The following is a 22,640-nucleotide window of genomic DNA, read 5'->3' as shown; positions in this document are numbered from 1 at the left end:
AACATAGAAACAAATGTTTACAAAAACTCTTGTCCATTTACTTAATTACTAATTGGAGGGCACTGACTGCTAAATGTTTCACAAACATTAAGATTTCCAGGTGAGAGATAGATAATTGACCATTGGTGGTAAGCCAGGTGTGCAGGTGTGTGTCCAAAAACTAGAGGTTAAAGTTGAAGAGTGACCCACCAGACCAGTCAAGACAGTGTGCTAGTGTGCTTCTGTAGTGGAGTGTGTTTAAATTGTTTTAGCTCCTGAAAAGGAAGGCTTTACTGGGACGGAACAACTCATTGCTTCCAGTCCTTAAGGGGACAGTAAAATGTTTTGTAGTTGTAGGAATAAGTTACTACTCCAAATTCCTCTGAATCAAAGGTCATGCAGAGTATCAACTGTTAGAAGTTCACACTTGTCTATAAACCTTAAGACAGTAATCTTGTTCAGCTTAAAGTTTGCTCCTTAGCAGTTCAGCTTAACTTTGCTCCTTTAATAGCAGTCACTACCTAGACGATGATGGCCAGTGAGTGCTTCACTGTAAGAATCTAAGATGAAAGAGAACTGTTGAATCAATCTTTGATCAATCAATAGACAGACTAATGGACAAAACAACCGACTGATCTGTTGATCAAGTAGGTTTATAACTTCAAATCCGAGTATAAGTATTAAGATGGTTCATCTCCTCCATGGCTGAGACTGATGCAACTTGTGGACTATCATTAACGGTGGCTGCAAGTCCGTGAAAAACTGAAACAGGGCCCATGAATGAACTTTTTTCTCAATTTGTCTGCTATTCTTTTGTCTGTGAGAGAAGATATTATCAGCATAATCGACTGGAGAGAAATGATAATTTACAATGACAGTTGAACTGGAACTGATTGTAAACAGCTCACATGAATGGATATAACGTCATGGAAGCAAACTCCCATTCCTAACTTTCAGTAATATCTAGAAGAACGTATGAAGTTTATAACAGAAAAAAATCAGTCAATACAAATTTCAAACTACAATCATGTTCCTGCGCTATGTTGTAATAGCATAAAAGGTCAACCTCTTTTGTCATTGAACGTCTGCATTAACTGTAAACAATAGGGTCAAACTGTTGTCAGATCAGCAGGCTTGTCGATGCTTATTTACATAACTGTGGCCAAACCTTTACCATCATGTCCCTTCAGGGGAGCATTACACATCAGTAGGTCCTGATTTCACACACCCAATCAAGGAACTTTGGACTGAAGATACGATGGCATGGTTGCCTTGTGGTTAGGGTTGTTGACTCAGAACCCGGAGGTATACTGGTCATGAGTTTGAATCCCTGACAGGCCCCGATGTTGTGCCCTTCAAAGTAAAGGCACTTTATTACACCAATTTCCCTACTCGGCTCAGGTGTAAATGAGTACCTTTATGCTTTGGCTACGGAAATCCATACTTGAGAAAAGCTATAGACACATACCATAGTACAGCATATTTCTCCATTTTTGTCATTCTCACACAAAAATCCATTCAATTGATGAAAAAAAAAAGGTCAAATCAGATACCGTTGTGCTTTTTAAACCGTAGCTGCTTTATTTCAGGTACATGAAATATGTTGATACAAATGTCTTGTATATGACAATACCTAGAGGTAGATGACATGATTAAACATTTTTTTATATGCTTCAAATGCATGAAATGCGAACACACAATACTTCTCCCTATTGTATATACCAGTGTATATATAACCATTATATACCATGTATATATACATGTTTAACACAAGAAGTTGTGAATGTCACATGCCATTGGATACACTAGACAAAAATTATACTGCTTCAAAAGTTGTCAGTCATATAGCAGTCTAGTACAACCGTCATCCCTATATGTACATAATGATTTTTCTACAGTTTAATATGTAATTATACTTGGATACACAGTTGCACTGTCACAGTGTTAACTTTACAGATCAAATTTACTTCATAAATCCTAAATGATCATAAAGGTATGGTAAAACTCATTAAGCCTAATTCAAAACCTACTTGTATATTTCATAATTTTTATCAAAATACAAATTAAAGATATTACCAGCTATGGGTAATTCATGTAGAAAATAGATTTCTACATAAACTATATAACACAACCTGAAAACCACATTTGTCAATCTTCTCTGAAGGGTTGTAAAAATGCATTAATTTTATTATGACCACAAGAAACAACCTTTCAACATTTAGACAAAGATTTCCAATGAATTTGTCAGTCCAAAAGGGACACGGTTAGCTGTCTCCTGCGTTGATCTTTTCACTTAAGCAGTGAACCACTGATTAAACAATTACATAGAAGGTATTTTTGCAGATGTGGAATTCAGATAAAACCTTAAAACATGCATAATATTGACAGGTGTGGCACACCTGGTGTCACTGCTACAAAAAATATAATCATAGTTCTAATGCTGCAGACTGACACGAAATGGCGATCTGCTGGTACCAGCACGGAAAGCACTAAAGTGTGGAGATGAATAAGTTCTGTACATTTGCTCATGGCCAGGTTATGTACTGCCTGAACTACTGCTAGACTAGCTACGATGGTCTTACTGTACAACCACAAGGTTTCTGGTTCAAACTGGCATGTAACATCAGATTCTTATCTACTGTCTGTAACTATTACAGAAAACTCATACTAACGTCATGATTACAGACAGATCGACTCGGTATAACATCAAACAATTATCAATTATGGTAAACTATTAACAAACACATTTTTACACATCTGGATATGGTATTTATAATCGTCCACATAACATTGCAATTACTACAAAATGAACTATCTTGTCTTTTTTATGGCAGTAGAGCTTTTACATCACCACAAGTGTCAAAAAGATCATCTCTGCATGGTTTGTAACAATACATAGAAGACCAGCCAAATTGAATATATACAATTAACTAAAACAAACCAAGTTCAACCAACATCCTTTTGTAAACCAGATAGGTTTACTTTCCACTCAGATCAAAGCAGTCTCCTCCAGTTGATGCCAGGCCAAACTGGGCTCCATTGCCTGTTTGATCTGGTCTGAACCGGTTCAAACTGGCCTGATCTTCATCGACACCGACTTTAAGGAGTAGAAAGCCCCCTTCCAATCCCACCACACGATGCCCTGCCAACTGGCCGCCTCCCCTCTCCGCTGGTATTTCCCGTTGAGTAGGGAGTGGCTACACGAGCCGTACCACCACCCCCCTCCCCCATCTCTCTGTGCACAGTTCCCCTCCATGGCGTCATTGTCCCTGTCCTTGGTAGTGAACGCCCTTCCATTATTCATACTCAAGGAGTCTCCGGCTGTACCAGAGTAGCCGCCGAGCTTCAGCATGAAGTCCTCGCTGTCCTCGCAGACGCGGAACGAGGAGTAGATGGCGTACGCCTTGTTGCCTTCCCAGTCCTCGAGGTCCACACGTAGCTTGTAGTGTCCCTGGTTGCTGAGACGGTAGATCTGGTTCAGACCCAGCCAGTATTCGCCCGTAACTCGGCCAAAACCATTCTTGTAGTCGGTCCAGCTGCGAGCGAAACTCACTGACCTGTAAAAATAGACAAGACTCAGTGTTAGTATGAAGACTCATCTGTGTGGCATGGTCAGATATACGAAGACTAGAAAAGTTGGTCGAAATATTTGTATGGTGAGTCAACTCTATCTCTTTCTGCTAGAATGACAGTTACTGTTACTGGAGGTTCTTTGTACACAACCAGGTATTGTTCTCACCTGCATGCTAACGTTTCGATGTCTATCAGACTGTTTCTCATCGCTATAAGTAGCCGATGTAGGTGGCGCTTTTGCGGTGAGAACACTGTCCCAAATGTGGCTAAGTTTGTATCCCCTCTCATCTCGGCTACTTATAGCGGTGAGAAACAGTACTCCAGTCAGAAGCTCTGAAGAAGGTGTCTGATAGACATCGAAACGTTAGCAGGTGAGAACAATACCTGGTTGTGTACAAAGAACCTCCTGTATCCTATATTCTACCAACCTGATGAAATTATTTTCGGAAGTTACTGTTACTTTTTCAACAAGACTCATGATCAGTTTCTTTACCAATCTTACAACTTCACACAATTGTGCAGTCTCTTCCAGCATAACTGACAACTCCTCACAGCTTAAGAGATGACTAATAAGGTTAAGAACAAGTTGCCTCAAGTTGCAACACCGATCATGATTAACTACACAAGAGAAACACTGACAGGAATTATCTTACTTTGTTTTGGCTGGGTATAAAGAACATCCACATTGAGCCTCACACAAACTAGCCTGGATGCCAGACCCCCAATTTCTAAAATACCCCACACTAGGGGTGGATACCGGTTGGCTGGACCTGATTCGGACCTTTATAACATTCAAGAATTGAGTCCAAAAAAGCTGAAAGCCTAAAACCTGAGTCAAAAAAAAACTGAACAAAGTATATGTTAACTTTCTATTTTGTTTGATAAAAAGTGCTTTGAGTCTCCCCTCTGACAAAAAAGGCATTTAAAATAAGTGCAACATTCAAATATCAAACACTGGTTTGTCTTGAAAGTCTTCTCACCAAGAAACTTTTATAGTCGGGCGTGTCAGTATTAATTCTCTATGCTTAATATTGGCCTAATAAAACAAAACATCAACTGGACAGGATCAGGTCCAGGTTCAGGTCCAGACCTAAACCTAAATCTCTGGACCTAAAGTTGGACTTGGAACTTATTAAGCCAAACCGGTATCCACCCCTACCCCACACGATAGATATTTTAGAGATTGGGAGTCTGGCATCCAGGCTACACACAAACGCAATCAAAAGTATTGAACAACAAACTGTTGGGCGTGTTGCCTGAAAGAAAGACTTACCCGTCAAACCTCCTCTGTAGTACGGTCCATCCGCCCTCAGCTGTCTTCATGTCACAGTACACAGGGATGGCAGGTGTCTTCAGGTACGGGTCCTCTGGGATGGTGTACACATGGTTCAGTCTGTAGCCTCGCTGGTACAGGTCGTAACAGTCACGGATATTTCCTGCAACACAATGGGAGAAAATGGCATTTTAGAATCTTGACAACTGACAAGTGTAACGTTAAACTTCATTACACATGTATACAGCAATCTGAATTCTAGACCTAGCTGTGACAAGATAACAAATAATGCTATCATTTTGTCTTGAATCAAACTTGAAGTTTGCAAAGTTTTTAAGGAGCTGAATGTGAAATAGTCACCTCGAAATGAGAAGGACCAATGATGATGATGATGATGAATGTGAAATTAAGTAGGGGTAATACATGTTTAATGCATTTAACATTTGAGAATGGCTTCCTATTACTGTCGAATGCTTCAAAATGAAACATCGGTTCTTAATGGAGAAATCTGTCATCATCAACTTATCAATACTTTACAACTTGAGACAGCTTTTAGATTCTTGTAACACTGTGTCAGTGACTGTAAAAGACCTTTAAGTTAGTTTCGTAGAGATCTTCCTATAAACAGTATTGTTGAATCTCTGATCTACTGATTCAGAATCTTTACCTCTTATCATACATGTATGTGTATTTATCTCCATGTTGGAATGTGAGATAATGTAGTCGTTACGTCCCAGCAGGGGTGCATGATGGGTAATTGCCATCTCTGTCAGCAGATAGTGAGGTGGAATGACCCCTGGTGATGGCTGAGGGCTGTAAATTTTTTACCGCACAAACCCCATCATTAAACAAAGGCACTGCGTTTGTGGAATTCTTTTGTCTTAGACTAAACCATTTGCTTTCAGTACAGCTTTCATTCAATTAAAGCTAATTATTTGGGATATTGATTGAAATGTTTGTCTGGTACCTTGAACTAATTACTTGAGGCTGTATTTTATGATTAGGGAGCCTGGATTAGGTAAATGTTGTTCAATAGCTAATATCAGTCATTAATGGTAACCTTAAAAATCAAAAGAGTAGCTTTTTCTTCACTTAATTGAAAGTCGTAGTTGGCTGCTGTTTATCTAAATGCTCATACGTATGAGCACAGAGGTAGTCTGTCACATCAGAGGTCACTTTGCCTCAGGATATTTACTTAAGAATGATAAAATCATGCTGTAATTATCAAGAAGGTTGGCTACTTTGACCTTTGCAAACTATACTGTACCCTTTTTCTCTTTACGATCTTGATAGTGAGTCATTAAACCAAGTGATTAATGTCATCTCTAGAGTCACCGCAATTTCATACAGTTATGTACATTTGTACGAATACGACATTATACCAAAAGAGCGTAGTAAGATCACTCATGATCTCCCAACTACAAGTTTGAATGGCGCCCCTATCACATTCCATGAAGAACCCTTAGCTTAGTGTTTGGGACTACAATGTACACTCACCACTATAATTACTCTAGTATTGCTGACAGAAACATTGCATGTCTTTTCTTAAGCCAAGACACAAGGTTACAAGCTATAACATGGAATCCCTGGTGCTGTACATCCTTTTGTACACTTTCGTGACTGGTGTTCACTTAAAATTCAAGTGTTGTACAGTAACAGTTCTAAAACAAAGCTTGAAAAGCATCAACAGCAATTTTATGCGACTTTCGTGTCTCAACACAGACAAGGTCTTGTGATTCATCTGTTATCTTCCGTCCATTCAGACAGATAATGACAGCACCAGAGGCTACCAACAGCCAAGAATTAGCAAACAACCGCAGCCACATAAGGGACCTGTATGCTGATTGTCTCCTGTTGATAAATACTAACAAAAGCTTCAAACGACTGTGCCGGCTCTGGAGCAAAACCACAAATGATAAAACACTAGACTGTTCTAAAGCAGAGGAACCACGATGTCCCAGTGTGATATAGAGAACATTTGTGCTGAATGAAGGTCTCTTACAGTATAGATAAGAAATGGAGGAGTACAATGAGTTTCTGGTGAACATTTGTGCTGAATGAAGGTCTCTTACAGTATAGATAAGAAATGGAGGAGTACAATGATTTTCTGGTGAAATAATTTACAACATCTTGAAGGAAATGTTGGCATTTCTTTGGTTCAGCTTCTTATATCAAGATGCCCTTAACTGATATTTTGCATGCACAGTCAGTCAGTTTGATTGAATTTTGTATGCTGACTGAGCCAAGAATGTACTGATAATCTTTTATTTTCAAGGTTAAAAAGGAATTTGGGTTGTGACAAAACATTTTGTAAAGACAAAACATTTTGTTTGAAAAACATGAATGTCAAGATAAACATTTCTATCCATAGATAGTTGTGACGAGAACTTTCCGAATGCCTTATGAGTTTTGGCCATGGATCAAAGGACAGAAGAGGGGGAAGTGACCTGATGACTGACAATTTTCCCTGCTGGAGACCTTCAATATTAAATCCTGCCTCATTCAGGCGATCAGGAGACATACCGCATTCCCTTTTCTCTCTCCCTGCCAACATGTAAATCACCCTGGACAGCTTCAAACTACAAATGGACACTCTCCTTCCCCTCTAACATCCCACCCCACCCTTCGTTACAATACTCCAGATCCTTTCATACCCAACCTGCAGTAGATCTCCCAGTATAGGTAGCAAAATCTTCAGCAAGTTGAGGGTGGCTACCTCAATTGAAAGAAGTCCTGTGCTGAGTGTGCTGCTTCAATATATTGCAGACTGGGCATAAGTCCATAAGGCACAGCACAACTAAAACTACTGAAAGTCTACTGGACAAAATTCACAATTTCTTACTTTAGTTTTACATGTCTTATAATTACAGCCTGACTTTTGACTGATATTCTGTACATGTACATGTCAGAAAGAATGAGCGCTTCACTTGGTTGAAATAATACATTCAAATGCCTTTCTGTGCTTGGAGCTAGTTCCATTTCTGTGCTCAAAGTATACATCCTCCAACCTTGCTAATTTTTTAAGGAAACTGAAGTTGAACATCTCTGACAGGTGCGTGATGCTAATCCTCCCATTGTAAGCATCGCTACACATCAGTCAGGAGGATGACATGCTGGGGCACTGAGTCACCCGTGACTTCATGTTGCTAAACACTGTTTATTTGCACAGAGAGAGTCAGGTACAATGACTGCCGTGTCATTGTTACATGTGCTGCAGCCTGAGGGAGACTTTCAGGTATGTGGGACACCTGAAAGTAGATAGACTGTGGGGTTGAGATCTTTTCAAACCTGACTCACTGACTTTACATTAGAGTTAGACTTAGAGTCATTCTGCTGGTATCCTTACTTCTATAGGTTTTTGCCAATCATGAGCACTAATCATTATTATCATAATTTACAATCATAAAATTCACTTTTCTAGTTTCTAGGATCTTCATGGTAAAATCATGACAAAAAAATGATTTCCAGCAAAAAAGTATATTGTGACCAGGCCTATCACGATGGTATGTTGTTAACCTCTAACACTAAATATGGCCAACTGAAAGAATATCCCCTTTGTAGCCATGTTTAGATTATTTTGCCACAAAGTAAAGTGGATGTACCACTAATGTGCTATCTAATGATCCCATTTGATTTATTGATATTCTTCACACCACAGGGGGTGACGATGACATTACGATTGAGAAGAGAAGAGCCAGTGATTGTCTACCAGTATAGAAATGTACCCTGTAGTTGAGGGGTGTTTAAAAATTTGCTAAAAGGACCTCATGAGTGCGTTACATTCAATATTTAAACTTTCTAGTGAAATGTGAAGGTCTTCTTACTCATCCACCGACCTAGGAGGTTGTTAAGAACACCTGGGAATGTCCGTACACATGATATGCCAAACCCGTACATGAGGCATCCAGTTCAACTGGACAAACTTCCACCCAGGTGTTTAGACAAAGGATCTAACATGGTAAGAGAATCTCCATCAGGGAGGTCCAGGGATCAGTATAGGGACAGTTAGACATTTATACAAATATACTGAAGCTTTAGAGGGGAGTTTTGGTTACTGTGATACAGTGACTGAATGTCATTTCTTGTTAGAGCAATAAACCTTGAAATAATCAAGATACCATTAGGATAACAGTTGAGTCACCAGTCTATACAAATTCAGAAGCCTTTAAGGCTTAGTCTACAGAAAATGATAAAACCATTATTGGTTGATGAGACCCAGTGACTGTCACTGACTGCAATGTAAAATAATAAACATATTGCAATAATGAACAAATGAACTGGGTACCTTTTGATTATGGATTCAAACCTTTCACAGACACAACAAACAAACAAGAAAAATGTATGACAAAAATAGACATAACATATTTGGATCGAATCATATGTTTCAGAAGGTGCAAGTTAGATTTCAAATTCTGACAAAGGCATGCAGGAATGTCATTTGGTCTGTTTATTCAGTGAAAACACAGTTTCTATATATAAACCATACAAAGAAACATTTACATGTAGAGACAGTTAATTCCGAAGTAAGTTCTGAGAAGCCAACAGAACAAAAGTCTAACCCATCGCCTCATTACCAAGTCTGACAGAATATGACGTGTTAATGTAACATAAGATTATTACAATAATTGCCTCATGTATTCATAATGAAGTGGTCATCAATTATGCCAAGTACAGCTGGGTAGAATGCTTAGTTTCTAGGGATCTCTGATGTTTCATATCTGACCAAAAACTGTAACAGGAGCCTATTTAGTGTCATATCTTCTGTTCTCAACCATTTTTTAACAATAGTAAATGTTTATAGGGGGTCATTAAAGTTCAATTCTCAAACAAGGCTGTTAAGTTAAAAGAAAAGTTTTTTGTCAATGATGAATTAATGATTCTGCAGTTCATAGTTCCATTCTGATTTTTATATGTACATTGTATCTTCTGGATACAAAATGTTTTGGAGGACATCAATCTTAAAAATTGACTGCAGTTTGCCAAAAGCTGCAAGGCATTTATGGCATTAATAATATTACATGGCATGCCTTTGATATTTCATCATTATCTTCATCATGTACCATATTGCTAAATTCTGAATTAAACTGAAGTCATATTGGCCGATTTAATTCATATGGTCATCACTCCTCTGACCAAATGAATTAATCATGAAGTAACCTGTCCCTCCATGGGTTGTGGGCCCTGGGGTCAGTTACTTTATGGTATGTGTCATGTCACTGTCTCCGGCACAAAGGATGGACATCCCAGTGGGCTAACACTGACTCATACTTACTGTAGGGTTTCTATAGACCAGTCTCATCAAAGGTACCTAAAGTACTCTGACTTAGAACATTTATATCATGTGGGTAGATATATTTTCAAGCTGTTGATCTGACTTCCATTGTCATTAAACTCTGGACACTTAAATTTACCATTTTGTGGAAAGCACTTTTTGAAAATTAAACTCACCGGTAAAAAAGAATACTTTGTTGTGTATAATGTGTATAGCAGAAATGCTACCTCTCAATCAGCAATATTTGAAGCTTTGAATAAAAGTAGACTAACCAGTACTTGTCCCTGTTTCATCAGATCTGATATGATCTATGATATGGGATTAAAACAGCTGTCCCTTACACATGTATTAAATCCATGGCTTTTATCTTTTTTTTCTCTTTACAAAATATTGGCACTTAAGTCCAACCCACCCTGTCACCGCCCTCAGATTAACTTCAAAATAATAAGTGTGTGGCTCAGATATAATAACAGACTACCTTCTGCAAACATTCGAGATTACATATGTCATGACATGCTTATCCACAGTGTTCAAAGTTGACGCTAGCCTGACATAATTACTCACACCTTCTTCACACCTGCACCCTGGTATGTCAATTTCAGACATGCCAACGCCTATTGTTAACGTTTCTTTTCAATATGCTTTTCACAAAACTGAACACTTATGAGCATGGCCATCATTTTCTGCAGTGTCTACAAAAGTCAACAGACACTCCTTTCAATTTCTCTACAACACTGTTTCCTTTTGAGTCAGTCGGTCACTCAGCCCCTCCCAGACCTTAAAGACTAACAACCCTTTAAAAGCTCAAAGTGCAGGGGACAAATAGGCCTCAACAACTTTAAGATGTACTCTGCTACCCTTTTACCATCTTATTTTCAGTTCTCTGGTAAAAACAGTGCTATATAATATATATGGGGAATTTTTAGGATGTAGACAGTCGTCTCTTTCCGCAAGACCTGACTCCAATTTACGGGTAAGACACGTTAATGACATTGGACACGTGTGTTGCCAAAACAGGAGTAGAAACATTCTTCTCAAATAAATGATAGGTTTTATCTTGCAACCGTACAATTATGCTGACACATGAGCCACACCTAAGTACTACGCTCAATGACACTGACTTTCCTGCTTAGGTCATGGCTTACATACAACGTTGCTGAAGTGAACATATAATTTATCCACAAGTGCAAATCTTGGGATCTACACAAATCTTCTATACATGAACATGTACAGAGGGGAGTTTACAATTCCTTCACCACATCAAAGAAATGTTGCATGACAAACCGAAGTCCACTTTGATCTCCACCTAAATATCCTTGGCATTTCTACACAATGCCGCTTAGCGTTTTTGTCTGGCCTACACGCCCATCAGTCACACTACAACATGGCAAGGTACACAAACACTTTTTGTGCTTCCTTACATCCAAGGCTCGAAGAACTAAATATAGTCAATACTATGGAAACAGGTTAGAAGTCACCAAAGCTAGGTACTGCGTCAGGAGCGCTGACTGATTTTACTGACACATCTGGTTTTGACTTACGGAATTTCAAAATAGATGACATGGGAAAACAATAGAAAGGGAGCCTCCAATTTTTTCGCATCATTCCAGCTAAATTTCTCAGTTGTTGGGCAACAAACGCATCTTTTGCCTCCCTCCAGGAAAAAAGGGTTTGTGCCACAATCTGTGTGTCTGCACTTCTCAAGTAACTGAATATGTACAAAAATGTAGATTGTGGCTATCTAAGCTAGTGGTAAACTACCAGCACATGAACAATGTATATGTTGTATCGTGGATGGAGTGTGTCAGGAAGGACATGAAGGTGTGCGGCCTGACCTGCGTGAACCCCCTGGACAGAGCTGCGTGGAAGAGGGGTGTGACGACTAGCCAACTGCTGCCCACCCGTGTCAGGGACCCCGGCAGCAGTTTAATCAAAATACTGGATACTACTACTATCAGACAATGATATTGACAGTTTGTGTAGTCCTAGTCCTAGAGTTTGAAAATGCGAGGAGCGACGTACCTGAATTGTTTCTGGAGTAGGAGTCCGTGATGTCCCTCAGCCTCACGATGAGCTTCTCGTTTATCTGGTTCAGCTTCTCCAGCTGTTCAGCCTGTGCGTTCACCTGTTCCTCCAGAGCCTTCCCAACCTCCCTCCCCTCCGCATGGGGGGCCTGCACTGCTGCTACTGTGGTCACATTGTACCTCACCTGCAAACAGATACACACAATGTTAAGGTGCCAGTTGAGTTTAAAAAACATGCTTTGTTTTGCTTGTGTCCCTGTCCATTATACTACATTCATAACAAACAAACAAAAATCGCAAAAAATCAATATTTCAAAATATTTGCGTTGACACGCGTCATTCTTTAAGTATTACAATCATGTACATTCCTGCAAAGTTATATTGATGAACATCGAAGCACAGGCCAAGGAGAGCGTTTTTTCTAAAAAAGGAGCGTGGCCTTTTTAATCTTGATGACGTAATCATGACATCATGCTAATTAGCATAAATTATCACCTTGCTATAAGGTATTACCTGAAAAAAAATTAAGGTTGAGGAAGGTTTATAAAGCTTAAGAAAGGTTTTTTTCGAAAACATCCCAAAATTCCTCAGCCATCCTTCAACAATACCTTAAACATGCACTTTTACAACAATGTTGGCAGTACCCCAAAATTTGAGGAGAAAGTGAACCTTAATTTTAGTCTCAACTGCTAAATGACAGCTTTGTAATTTAAACTATCCCATCAGATCACATCATTACTTTGAGGCACAAGTTTAAAGTCATGAGGCATGGAAGTTTGGTGTTCTCTGACTTGCCTTCTTCCTGACTTTATGAAATGGCCAACCAGTAGTGTTTGATCTATGGAAGGATATGACTGCCTGAGGGTGGAGAACTGATTTCCTGTGAAAGGAAAACTTTGGGACATTTATAACTTTGCTCATTTGCCAGTTAATATTTTCAAGTATAAGTTATTACATTCTTTGGCTTGCTGGTCTGTTTTCACTTTGCAAAGCGATTATCAAGTTCATCTCATATCACCATTTCCAGGAGAGTAACACAGTAACATTTAAGACAAAAACCATACAGTTTCATTGATGGAGTTTCAAAATATGGGTACTGCTTAATGTTTGAATGACACACACATATGATTAACTGTAATCAAAGTATGGGTACTCCTTTATTTTACAATGACGTATGATTAACAGTTACTGTGGAATTAGCGTGGCTGCGGAATAAACATCTTTTTCTTATAAAGCGGCATATTTCTTAAGCATACACAGGGGTATCTGATACTCCTGTAAGTTTTCGAATGTCAACTACCTCACCCAGCATCAGTATTTTTCCTTTATTTTTTGCCACCAGCACGCAGTTGTATGTTTGGATAGATGACCCCAAGACCATGTTATCAATACCATCTAAAGAAAGTGATTAATGATGATTAAGACAATTTACAATAATTACAGACAAAACAAATTTAGGGTGACTGAACTCTGAGTGACCATGTTGTTCTGATTTCCGGACACCACCCGCCTTGAAAAATATTTCATGATTCTGTCTACATTCTGTTTATGCCCGGAACAATCTTAAGAATGGAGGTTCACAAAGGGCGGATTGTGGTGGTATCTGTCCTCCCACCAGGGCTACCAGCCTGCAGGACAGCATTGCAATCATGGATTTCTGCACAATTACGCTACATCTAGGCCTGCCTCGGAGCATTCTGACCCGCGGGCAGGCGTCAGGCCTGATGCCCATTGTCTGGGACGTGCCAGCGATGCCGCCTCCCCTGACCCGTACAAGCGGTTTGCAGAAACGCGCCGGGGTACAATGAGGCCCGTCCGACGGGGGGTTAACCTGTGTGGACCAGGTGTGGGGATCGTCATGCCGTCTTCCACCGGCAAAGTCTGCATTAACCTTTTGATGTTACAATTTAGTGTCCCGTTGAAGGCATTTGGCTGTGAGTTCTGTCCAGTCCTATCTGGACTGAAAGACGTTGGCTTTATATACATGAATACCTCACCAAATGATACCTTTACAGTTTGGTAATGATGCCCCTTTTGGGTCAGTAATTACACAAGTCATGACACACAGCAGGAGAAATGACATTTACGGTATGGCCAAAAGTACCCATTGTTAAAAGCTTTCTGACAACAGAGAGAAACTTGATGACATCACAAGTTTACTCATGAGGTCATTGTTATGACATCACCGCCCAGATGACAGCTCATCATAACTTCTGGAAGCTTAGTTGTTAGAATTTGTGTGGGTACTGGAAGGCTGCTTTGCATTATTCCTTTAGATACACACAATTCCACATTGCTAATAATATACAGTCAAACCTGGCAGACTGGCTAGTTGTACATGACAGCAACACTACTGCATGTTGAAAACAGAAATTTTATGTCGATATTTCCATACAGAACAGGGCACAAATTGAAGCACTTTGCTCTGCACTTAGCATTCTGTCCAGGACTCTGATTCATTTGATCCCATCACCTAGATAACTTATCTATCAGATGACCATGATTAGACCTCCTGTACCTGTTATCTACATTCCTATCAGAGTGTAACAGTAGTCTTCCACAGTAACATCCCCGTATCATCACTGCAAGGCCTTCCATCAGTTATCTACATGTAACAAGGTGCTACTACTAATTTTTGGGGAGGGGCTGCCCAGATTTAGTGCTGATGCATGTTGTGACAGGAACACAGAAGACTCGTAATATCGACTTGACTATGTACGTCAGTCTTTTGAATTTTCTTTTCAAAAGGTTTCAATTCCAAAGCTGCTTGCACCTATGCTTCGCGTTATCACAGTATGAAGTCTCATGCTCTCCAAAATGCTCTCTCTGGCTTTCATTTACTGATAATGTTCTGATATTGACAGTCAGATAAAAGTTTAGGATGACCCCTTAAGTCTACGAGATCAGCTTTCTTTAATTGTGGTTACTATGACAAGAAATATTTCTGTTTATCAATAACATAATCTTTCTTATAATCTTTCTCACATCTTTCAACTGGAGACAATCACAACACTAGTTCTTATCTTCTCCAATTTTCTCATTTCCCCAGACACAATTTGTGGCATTCCAGCCTGTTACTCCCTAAATAATGCTAGGGTGTATTATAACGCACTATTTACTTGTCTAGGTGTTGAAGAATCTGCAGACAACACATGCAGCAGGGCTGTCTCCAAGACCTGTCCCTCTGTCCGGGGACAGAAATTAATAAAATTTTGCTTGTTGGGATGGGAAAAGATTTCACCCCGTCCAAAAATCTGAACTTCATACTGTAATATGAAATTGATGAAAACATATTTTTGTAAGCTTAAAATGACAGATTCAACAAGGAAAATCAACAAAATGGGCTCCCAAACAATGAGTGGGATGGAAAAAAATTAAAGCTGGAGACAGCCCTGAAAAGCAGCAACTGGAAGTAATGTATACATAGTGCTTTTTACCACTTTGTACTAATAATAGTTGTTCTTTAAAGTCAATTAGCTTAAATTTGATGGCACAACGGATGTCGTTTAAGAAACATTTTTCTTGGAGACGCTAAGAAACCCATTACTCAAACTGCAGATGAGTAAATTAGCAAAATGGCCCTGCAAAAAGTTAGTACATACAGGGGTATTAATGGACAAGGATGCTTCACACAGATCATCTATTTTAGACTGCTTTTTTCAGCATACCATGCCACTGAAAACAGCCCTTTACCAAAGTATGACTTTTAAACACTGTATTTTACTTAATGCATCATTTTGTATCAAGGTTACCCTTCAGGAAGTACATTATACACGGAAATCCTGTCCTTCCTCCTGTCGAGACATTAAGAAAACTTGATTTACAAATGAATGGGCCTTTTGCATATAATCATAATGCCATGCATGCCAAGTACTTTATATCTTAATTATTCGTTGCCTCACATTCAATATGTGACTGCTAACTTAAAGTTAATCTTCCCAGTAGTATAACTTTTACATTACAGTTAGTAAAGCAGCTAGCTATGGTTGAATTAAGATCAGTCTCTACAACAAAAAGACAACCAAGGGAGTTTTGTGTATTAACTTTTGAGCTACCAAGGTACCCTAGTTAGTACATCATTAAAAGTCAGCGGACCTGTACATGTAGTTCCTAATCTTGACCCCCTCCGAAGTACATGACATCAATAATCTCTCAGCTGCCAACTGTTAACAACAGGGGAGGCACAAAACTCGCACATAATCTAACCAACAGAGCTTTTAAGGCACCTTACAGAAGGGTCTACAGAAAATTTCCTGCTGGGATTTACCCAAGGTCCTGGGTTCTAATCCCATCAACGCACATGACCTTCTCAGTGATGAGAGAACAATCCTCTGCATGGGAGCATGAGGTAGGATGTATTAAGAGCTGGGAAACTAAAATTCAGTTTAATAAGAGTATTACGTTTGAACACACTGCAAAAAGTCTGCCAGACACTGTTTGAATGTGCCAGCTATAGCAACATTTTAGGGCAATGTGGATTCAATTGAAAATATGGCTTAAAAAAGCATTGAACAGAAAATATTATTACTGGGTTGTTTTCAAATGTTTTGAAGCAGCTGATCATGTTTAGCCTGAGTGTCATCCTGTTTCAGTTCCAGGCTCTACCCAGCCCGAGTGTCATCTGTTTCAGTTGCAGGCTCTACCTGGCAGAAGAACTGAAACAGGATGACACTCAGGCTACATCATGTTTAGTTTCTCAATCAATTTCACTCTAGCTATTTGCCCCAGATGATGATTATTCGCCAGTAAATCTATAGGCAATTTTAGGACAGAGCCAAGAAACAGTTTCGTATACCACTTTTAATTAGTTCCTTAACTTGTACTCTCTTCAGCAATATTGACTACAAAAGAAGGAAAAGCTGGGTAAAACATTAGGTTACTATTCCACTTAGGATACAACCCATGTCTGAATATGTTTACTTTTAGAATTAAAGACTACATAGCTTTGCCTGGGTATTTATCTCCAACCTAATGTAGTATATAGGATGCATCTGTCTTTCACTACAGGAGAATGGAGGATTACCTTGCTCAAAGGCTGTGTTGTTTTCATTAGAGGACTGTTGGAAAATGGACTATCATGAGATTACCATTGAGGGTACTCATGTGGAAAGGAGACAATGTAAATTCTAGTCTTTTCAAACTCTTTATGAAAGGCAGTTTTGTTACAGGTGTTGAACTTTGAACCTTGGAAAAGATGTCTGATCATCTTGATTAGGACTTGAAAGGTTTGACATATTGAAACTTTGATTGGGATAGACATTGTGCATTGTCAGCACTAGGAGTGGGATTTACATGTTTCTGTACACAATACTACACATACATTAATGGGTTTCTACCAGAGAGCAGAAAACATGCATGTAACTCACCTGTCTTAACTGTGCTGATTGCTGCTCTACAATTTTCTCCAGCTCAACTATTCGATTCTCCAGGCTAATTAGCTTACGGCCCTGTAAAAAGGAAAAAACAACAGGTACTTTTAGCTTTTTATTACTTAGTTTCCCTGTACATACAGCAAAACTAGTGTACGAATGACATGCATGCCAATACATTAACTTCTTCAACTTTGTCACCCTGTGCAACACAGATAAAGGTCTGCAACATTGTTAGGAAGTGTTGAAAAACTGGCCTTCTTAGGTGACAGAAAGATAGATCTTTGCTCTATAACTTGAAACTTCACTACCCACTTCCAAGCAACATTTTGTTTATCACTCAACCTCTACTACATGCTGTAGTATCTTTACGACAAGCCACTATTTTATAAACAGAAGCATAGTAAATTTTCTCCAGTTGTAATACGATCCTACATGTATTGTGACTGAGACATATCTTACCTGTCGTCCTTGCTCATCGTTCAGCGAGACAATCTCTCCAGAGGAGTAAAGCTTGCTGAGAGCGTCCAGCTTTGTCTCAAGCGAATGTAGCTGGAGCTGTAACGACCCAACCTTATTGTCAAGGTCAGCGATCGACTGCGTCAAATCTACGCTGTCTCCGCTTGAGTAGCCTTGATCGCTGGAACTACTAGTATGCTTCTGCTTCTCAACCGCCACGGAGGTGTTGAGATACTTGATTATCGTGTCTTGGTGCTCCAGCTTTAGTTTCTGTATCTCGGAGCGGGACAGGCCCAACTCTTCGTGTAGGAATATCTCCAAGTCTTTGGTGTGTAAACTATTGTTCATCAATCTTTTCTCCAGATCAAACTGCTTGGTCTGGACCTCATACACACGAGTCTCAACGCCTCCAAACCTCCTCTGCAAATTTCTGAACTGTCTCTTCAAGTCGCTGTCATCTTCATCTAAATCCTTGTGTTGCGACTGCGAACAAGCTTGCTGGTTGTCCCTTCCGTACGTGAGGAAGTTACAAGTACAGCCTTCTGCGCTCAAGTGTCCGCTGCCTGAGCGATACAGGTCCCTGGTGGTGCTCTGAGCCGTGACGTGTATTGCTGTAACGCCGCATGCCAGCGCGAGTATAGCCAACATACACATGACCGAGTCGTGTTTATGGCAGTTCCAGTACTTGGATCTGGAGAAAGGAGGAACACAATACAAGTCCTGTCCTTCCAAGACTTAAACTGTGCTTCCTTCAATAGAGCCTTTACTTAAGAAAATGCATGAAATAGAGCCTGACAGCGACTGTAGGGGGCAACACAAATTACCCTTTTCTGCTTGAAAGGGAGCATTCCCCAGCGCTACACACACCAGAGCACACTCAACTTTATCCAAACAAACCGTAGGCTCCACACGTTGATCATGAACTTCTCTCAATATTTCACAAGTTGTAAAGTTCATTAATCCACGTAAGAAATAGATATCACCATCATGATAGCTCAGAAAGTCTGAGACTATAAGTCACACAGAGGGGCATGTTTATGGTATTTACAGTCTTTCAGTCAGTTCACACCTCTGTTACCGGTCACAACCACCTGAAGCGAGTTCCAAACCTGATCCTCCAAGTGGAAAACTTGACAAAAACTTGTCTGCGGTGGGCTCAGATCTCCCAAGAAAGCCACAAATCCAGGGAGAAGGACCTCCAAATAAGTGAGATAGTCGTCTTGCACCCCCAGCAACTTGTCAGACCACCACGTTTCACATCCACGTCAGTCCAACACTTTCCTCCGGTTTCCAGTCCTCCAAACTAGACTTGACCACACGCAGTTCTATAGCCGTTGACTAACAGATGACTGCCTCTTACACCTGGCCACGTAATTGGTTTACTTTTGCTGTAACTTACTTAAGACTTGAACACAAGAGTGCCAAATTGATGTCAACACCAGCATGCCATAACACCCACTGCAGTGCAGGCAGGGTGACAAGGTATATAACCTGGGGTGAGTAACAGAGATAATGATGCTCAGTCACCCTTCCACCAATCAGCACCGACCTGTGTAACAACAACCTGCCCTTATATGGACAATGCCAGGGGCCAATTGGGCAGAATGATGACGAAGGGGCGGGGCAGGGAAGGGAGGTACGTAATTTCTGAAGTTTGTAACCGAGCGTAGGGGTTTCATCTGAACTATGTCATGGGCCAAGTAGAAGGACTTATACATGGGGATATTGTACTTGGCACATGGGTTGACAAAATGGTTAGCGTAGCTCTTCAGACTTTCACACAGGCTGTCCTTTTATTGGACACATTTGCCCGAGGGGAAGGTTAGTAAGAGACAATCACAGTAAGAAAGACGTCAAACCACGGCATTGTAGACTTCCAGCCTACACTGAAAGATGTCTCTGAAATTAGAAGAAGCTCAACCTAGATTCCTAAATATGTGACTTTTCAATTGCCCGGTACAAACTCCTGTGGAGAACAATTATAAAGGATTTGCAAAGAGAAACATTTTCTGGATCAAAGGATCAACTGTTTTACACTACAATTTATTACAAATACCAATGGCTTTGTGCTCTTCCTTTCAACAGAATCTATTGGTGGCTCTTTAGAGTCATAATTTGGTGGTAATTCTCCTAAACAAATTGTCAATACACATTGTATACATTGCCTCCAACTACTTTTTCTCAAAAGCTACAAAGCAAAACTGAAGTAAAACTGCATTTTCCTCTTACAAACAAACAAGTCTAGCCTGAGTGTCATCCTGTTTCAGTTCCAGGCTCTACCTTCACAAACAGTCTGAGATCGCTGCCATTCAAGACGTCTGGAATAAATGTATTCGTCCAGATTTCTGGACGGGCACGCTGATTTGTGAAGGTAGAGCCTGGAAGTGAAACAGGATGACACTCAGGCTAAAACAAGTCAGCATCGATTGTCTCTAAATTTGTTAAGGATGTATGTTTCCTTCAATAACACACTATATATCTCAAATGCTGGTCTGGTATAAAAACTGGTGAAAAGGCATGAAGTCTGTGACTAAAACCCTGCAGGGGGAGGTTGTTTCAGGTCCGCTGAGTCAGCTAAGTGGTGTGTAGCCTGGGGCACAGACCGACAAAAGTGGCTTTGGGCATTAGACAACATTTGTGGTAGCAACAATACAGGACTACACACTTCTTAAGAGCCGTACTTTGTTGGTTACTTTGACTTGAATACTTGATGCTTACATTGTACATGAACATACTCCACCACTACTGACCAAAGGATCTCTGGAATTTCTTTGTCTACCTAGTAGCCCTAGTCGTGGCACTATTCATTTACACGCTTGGAAGCCTAAAGGACAAGATTCATAACCAATAGATTTGGGGGCGGTATGACTAATAAACTACAATTATTATGAACATTCACAGATCAAAGTTACTGATCTTTGTGGGAGGAGTGACTCAATTTCATAAGACTTTTTCCTCCCACCCTTCGATAGTTTAAGATACACACTGGCACACACCAAGCAGAAGTTCAAAGCGATTGAAAGACATGGGTGAAAGACTTGGGCATGAAGCGGGAGACCATGACTGGGTTCCTTGACCTTTCCTTCCCCCATGTACCTGTAGTCGTGCGCTGCATTTCCGAACCGACATTACGTCCAAGTCTGGTGTGTGGGAAAGGAGCAGGAAGGGAGACGTTCTTTCTCCTGGTCTGGAACTGTGACCGGTGCAAAATTGGACTGGCTGACAGGACTTCGCATTTCGCTGTTTGTTACATAATTCTTGACACAACGTTGGCAGCACTTCTCTTGACAATGTATTCTTACAAGATACATTGTACCATCGCAGCAAGATTACTTTGTCTTCAATGTGTAGCTATAGCTATACATGCACTTAAAGGTAGAGAGACAGTACAAAAATGAGATGATCATCTTAAACTTAAATACCCAAGTACGAAAGCCATTAGGTGAACTCGATTGGATTATCATCCTCGGCTAACTATATTCTAACTGTTTGTCAACTTTGAAAGCAACCCTCGGAGAAGACGTAAACCTGACAAAAATGTTGATGTCAACCACTGGAGCAGACAAGGTTATAACCAGAATGGTACCTGGAATACAAGGGAACTGTCATTACATGCAAATGATGAAATTTAGCTTTCTGCTTCAGCATCCATTCAGTCAAGCCCCATGAATCTGTATGAGAGTAAAAAGGACTGTTATTGTACCTACACGCTCTGTTTGTTATCGCACTTTCCAGTTTGGAATAAAAGGTCAGCTTTCAAGTAATAATTTTCAGTCCAGGTGGCACATAAAAAGTAATGAATAGAAAAATAAGGGAAGGATCTGACTGCCACTTTCAATGTCTTCGATGTAACAAAAACTCAACATGTCTGCTAGGTCACTGGGATGTTGATCTTTACCCCAGACCATCCCTGTGACACTGTGGTATAAAGACAACCCTGCAGGGGTGCCACCAAATTAAGCCATCAGGAAGATGTGGCCAATCTCTCTGTCAGTCTGCATTGCTAAAGAAGAAGACACAAACAGTGGCTGCTATGTCTGGATACAAAGTATCCAGTAGAATTTACATCCTTTTCACTACTTTCTGACATGTTTAAGAGCATCATCACATACTTAAGAGTCTCACAAGTAAGTCTGCAGGCTATAATTTCAGCTAGAGCATGATATAATAGCATTGTGTACAAAAGTGAATCATGCAAAGTAACAAAAATGGGTGAGTTGAGTAGTCAATGAGATATCAAAGTTTGCGATGGACAGGTGGTCGCCATGAAGAGGATTCCACTCACAACATGTTTCCAGGTCGAGGTGTTCAAATACAGTGTACTACGTAGATGGATGGATAAATGATGTGATTTTAGACAGCATGACCCCACCAGGTTCAATTCTCATAGACAGAAAGATCCTACAAAAATTACATTTTCCGTTATCGTTGTAATATTTGTATACCGTGTACATCGTGTACAAATTTTCGTCATAATTTTGACTACAAAACAATGTTTGCCTCGATGATCTCGCAGCGCAACGCACATACAATCGAAGTTTCAAGGCCTACGATAAATCCCTTGAAAACACCTGCTGATCCCAGCCTTTTTTGGGGCACCGACCGCTGGATAAAACGGGCAAAAAGTTTTCGATCTGACAACTGAAGATGAAAACGGAACGGTGTGATTTCGTCGCGCCGCGCCCGACACC

General features: G+C 40.1%; 2 protein-coding genes across 2 annotated transcripts in view; both read right to left on the bottom strand.

Moving 5' to 3' along the window:
• Positions 1-22,640, bottom strand: part of LOC136427721 (protein FAM91A1-like) — a 41,696-nt gene that overhangs the window by 12,909 nt on the left and 6,147 nt on the right. The gene's annotated exons all lie outside the window — the stretch shown is intronic.
• LOC136427723 (fibrinogen C domain-containing protein 1-like) lies at positions 2,018-18,859 on the bottom strand. Its single transcript, XM_066416835.1, has 5 exons — positions 17,953-18,859; positions 17,488-17,568; positions 12,120-12,306; positions 4,826-4,988; positions 2,018-3,536 (listed from the first exon to the last, which is right to left on the bottom strand). Exons 1-5 carry the CDS (start codon positions 18,601-18,603, stop codon positions 3,047-3,049), a joined length of 1,572 nt encoding a protein of 523 aa, XP_066272932.1. The 5' UTR covers positions 18,604-18,859; the 3' UTR covers positions 2,018-3,046.

This window comes from Branchiostoma lanceolatum, chromosome 2, assembly GCF_035083965.1.
Source record: "Branchiostoma lanceolatum isolate klBraLanc5 chromosome 2, klBraLanc5.hap2, whole genome shotgun sequence".
Taxonomy (NCBI): domain Eukaryota; kingdom Metazoa; phylum Chordata; class Leptocardii; order Amphioxiformes; family Branchiostomatidae; genus Branchiostoma; species Branchiostoma lanceolatum.
The sequence above is the reverse complement of the archived record's forward strand: the minus strand, read 5'-3'. Positions and strand labels throughout refer to the sequence as shown.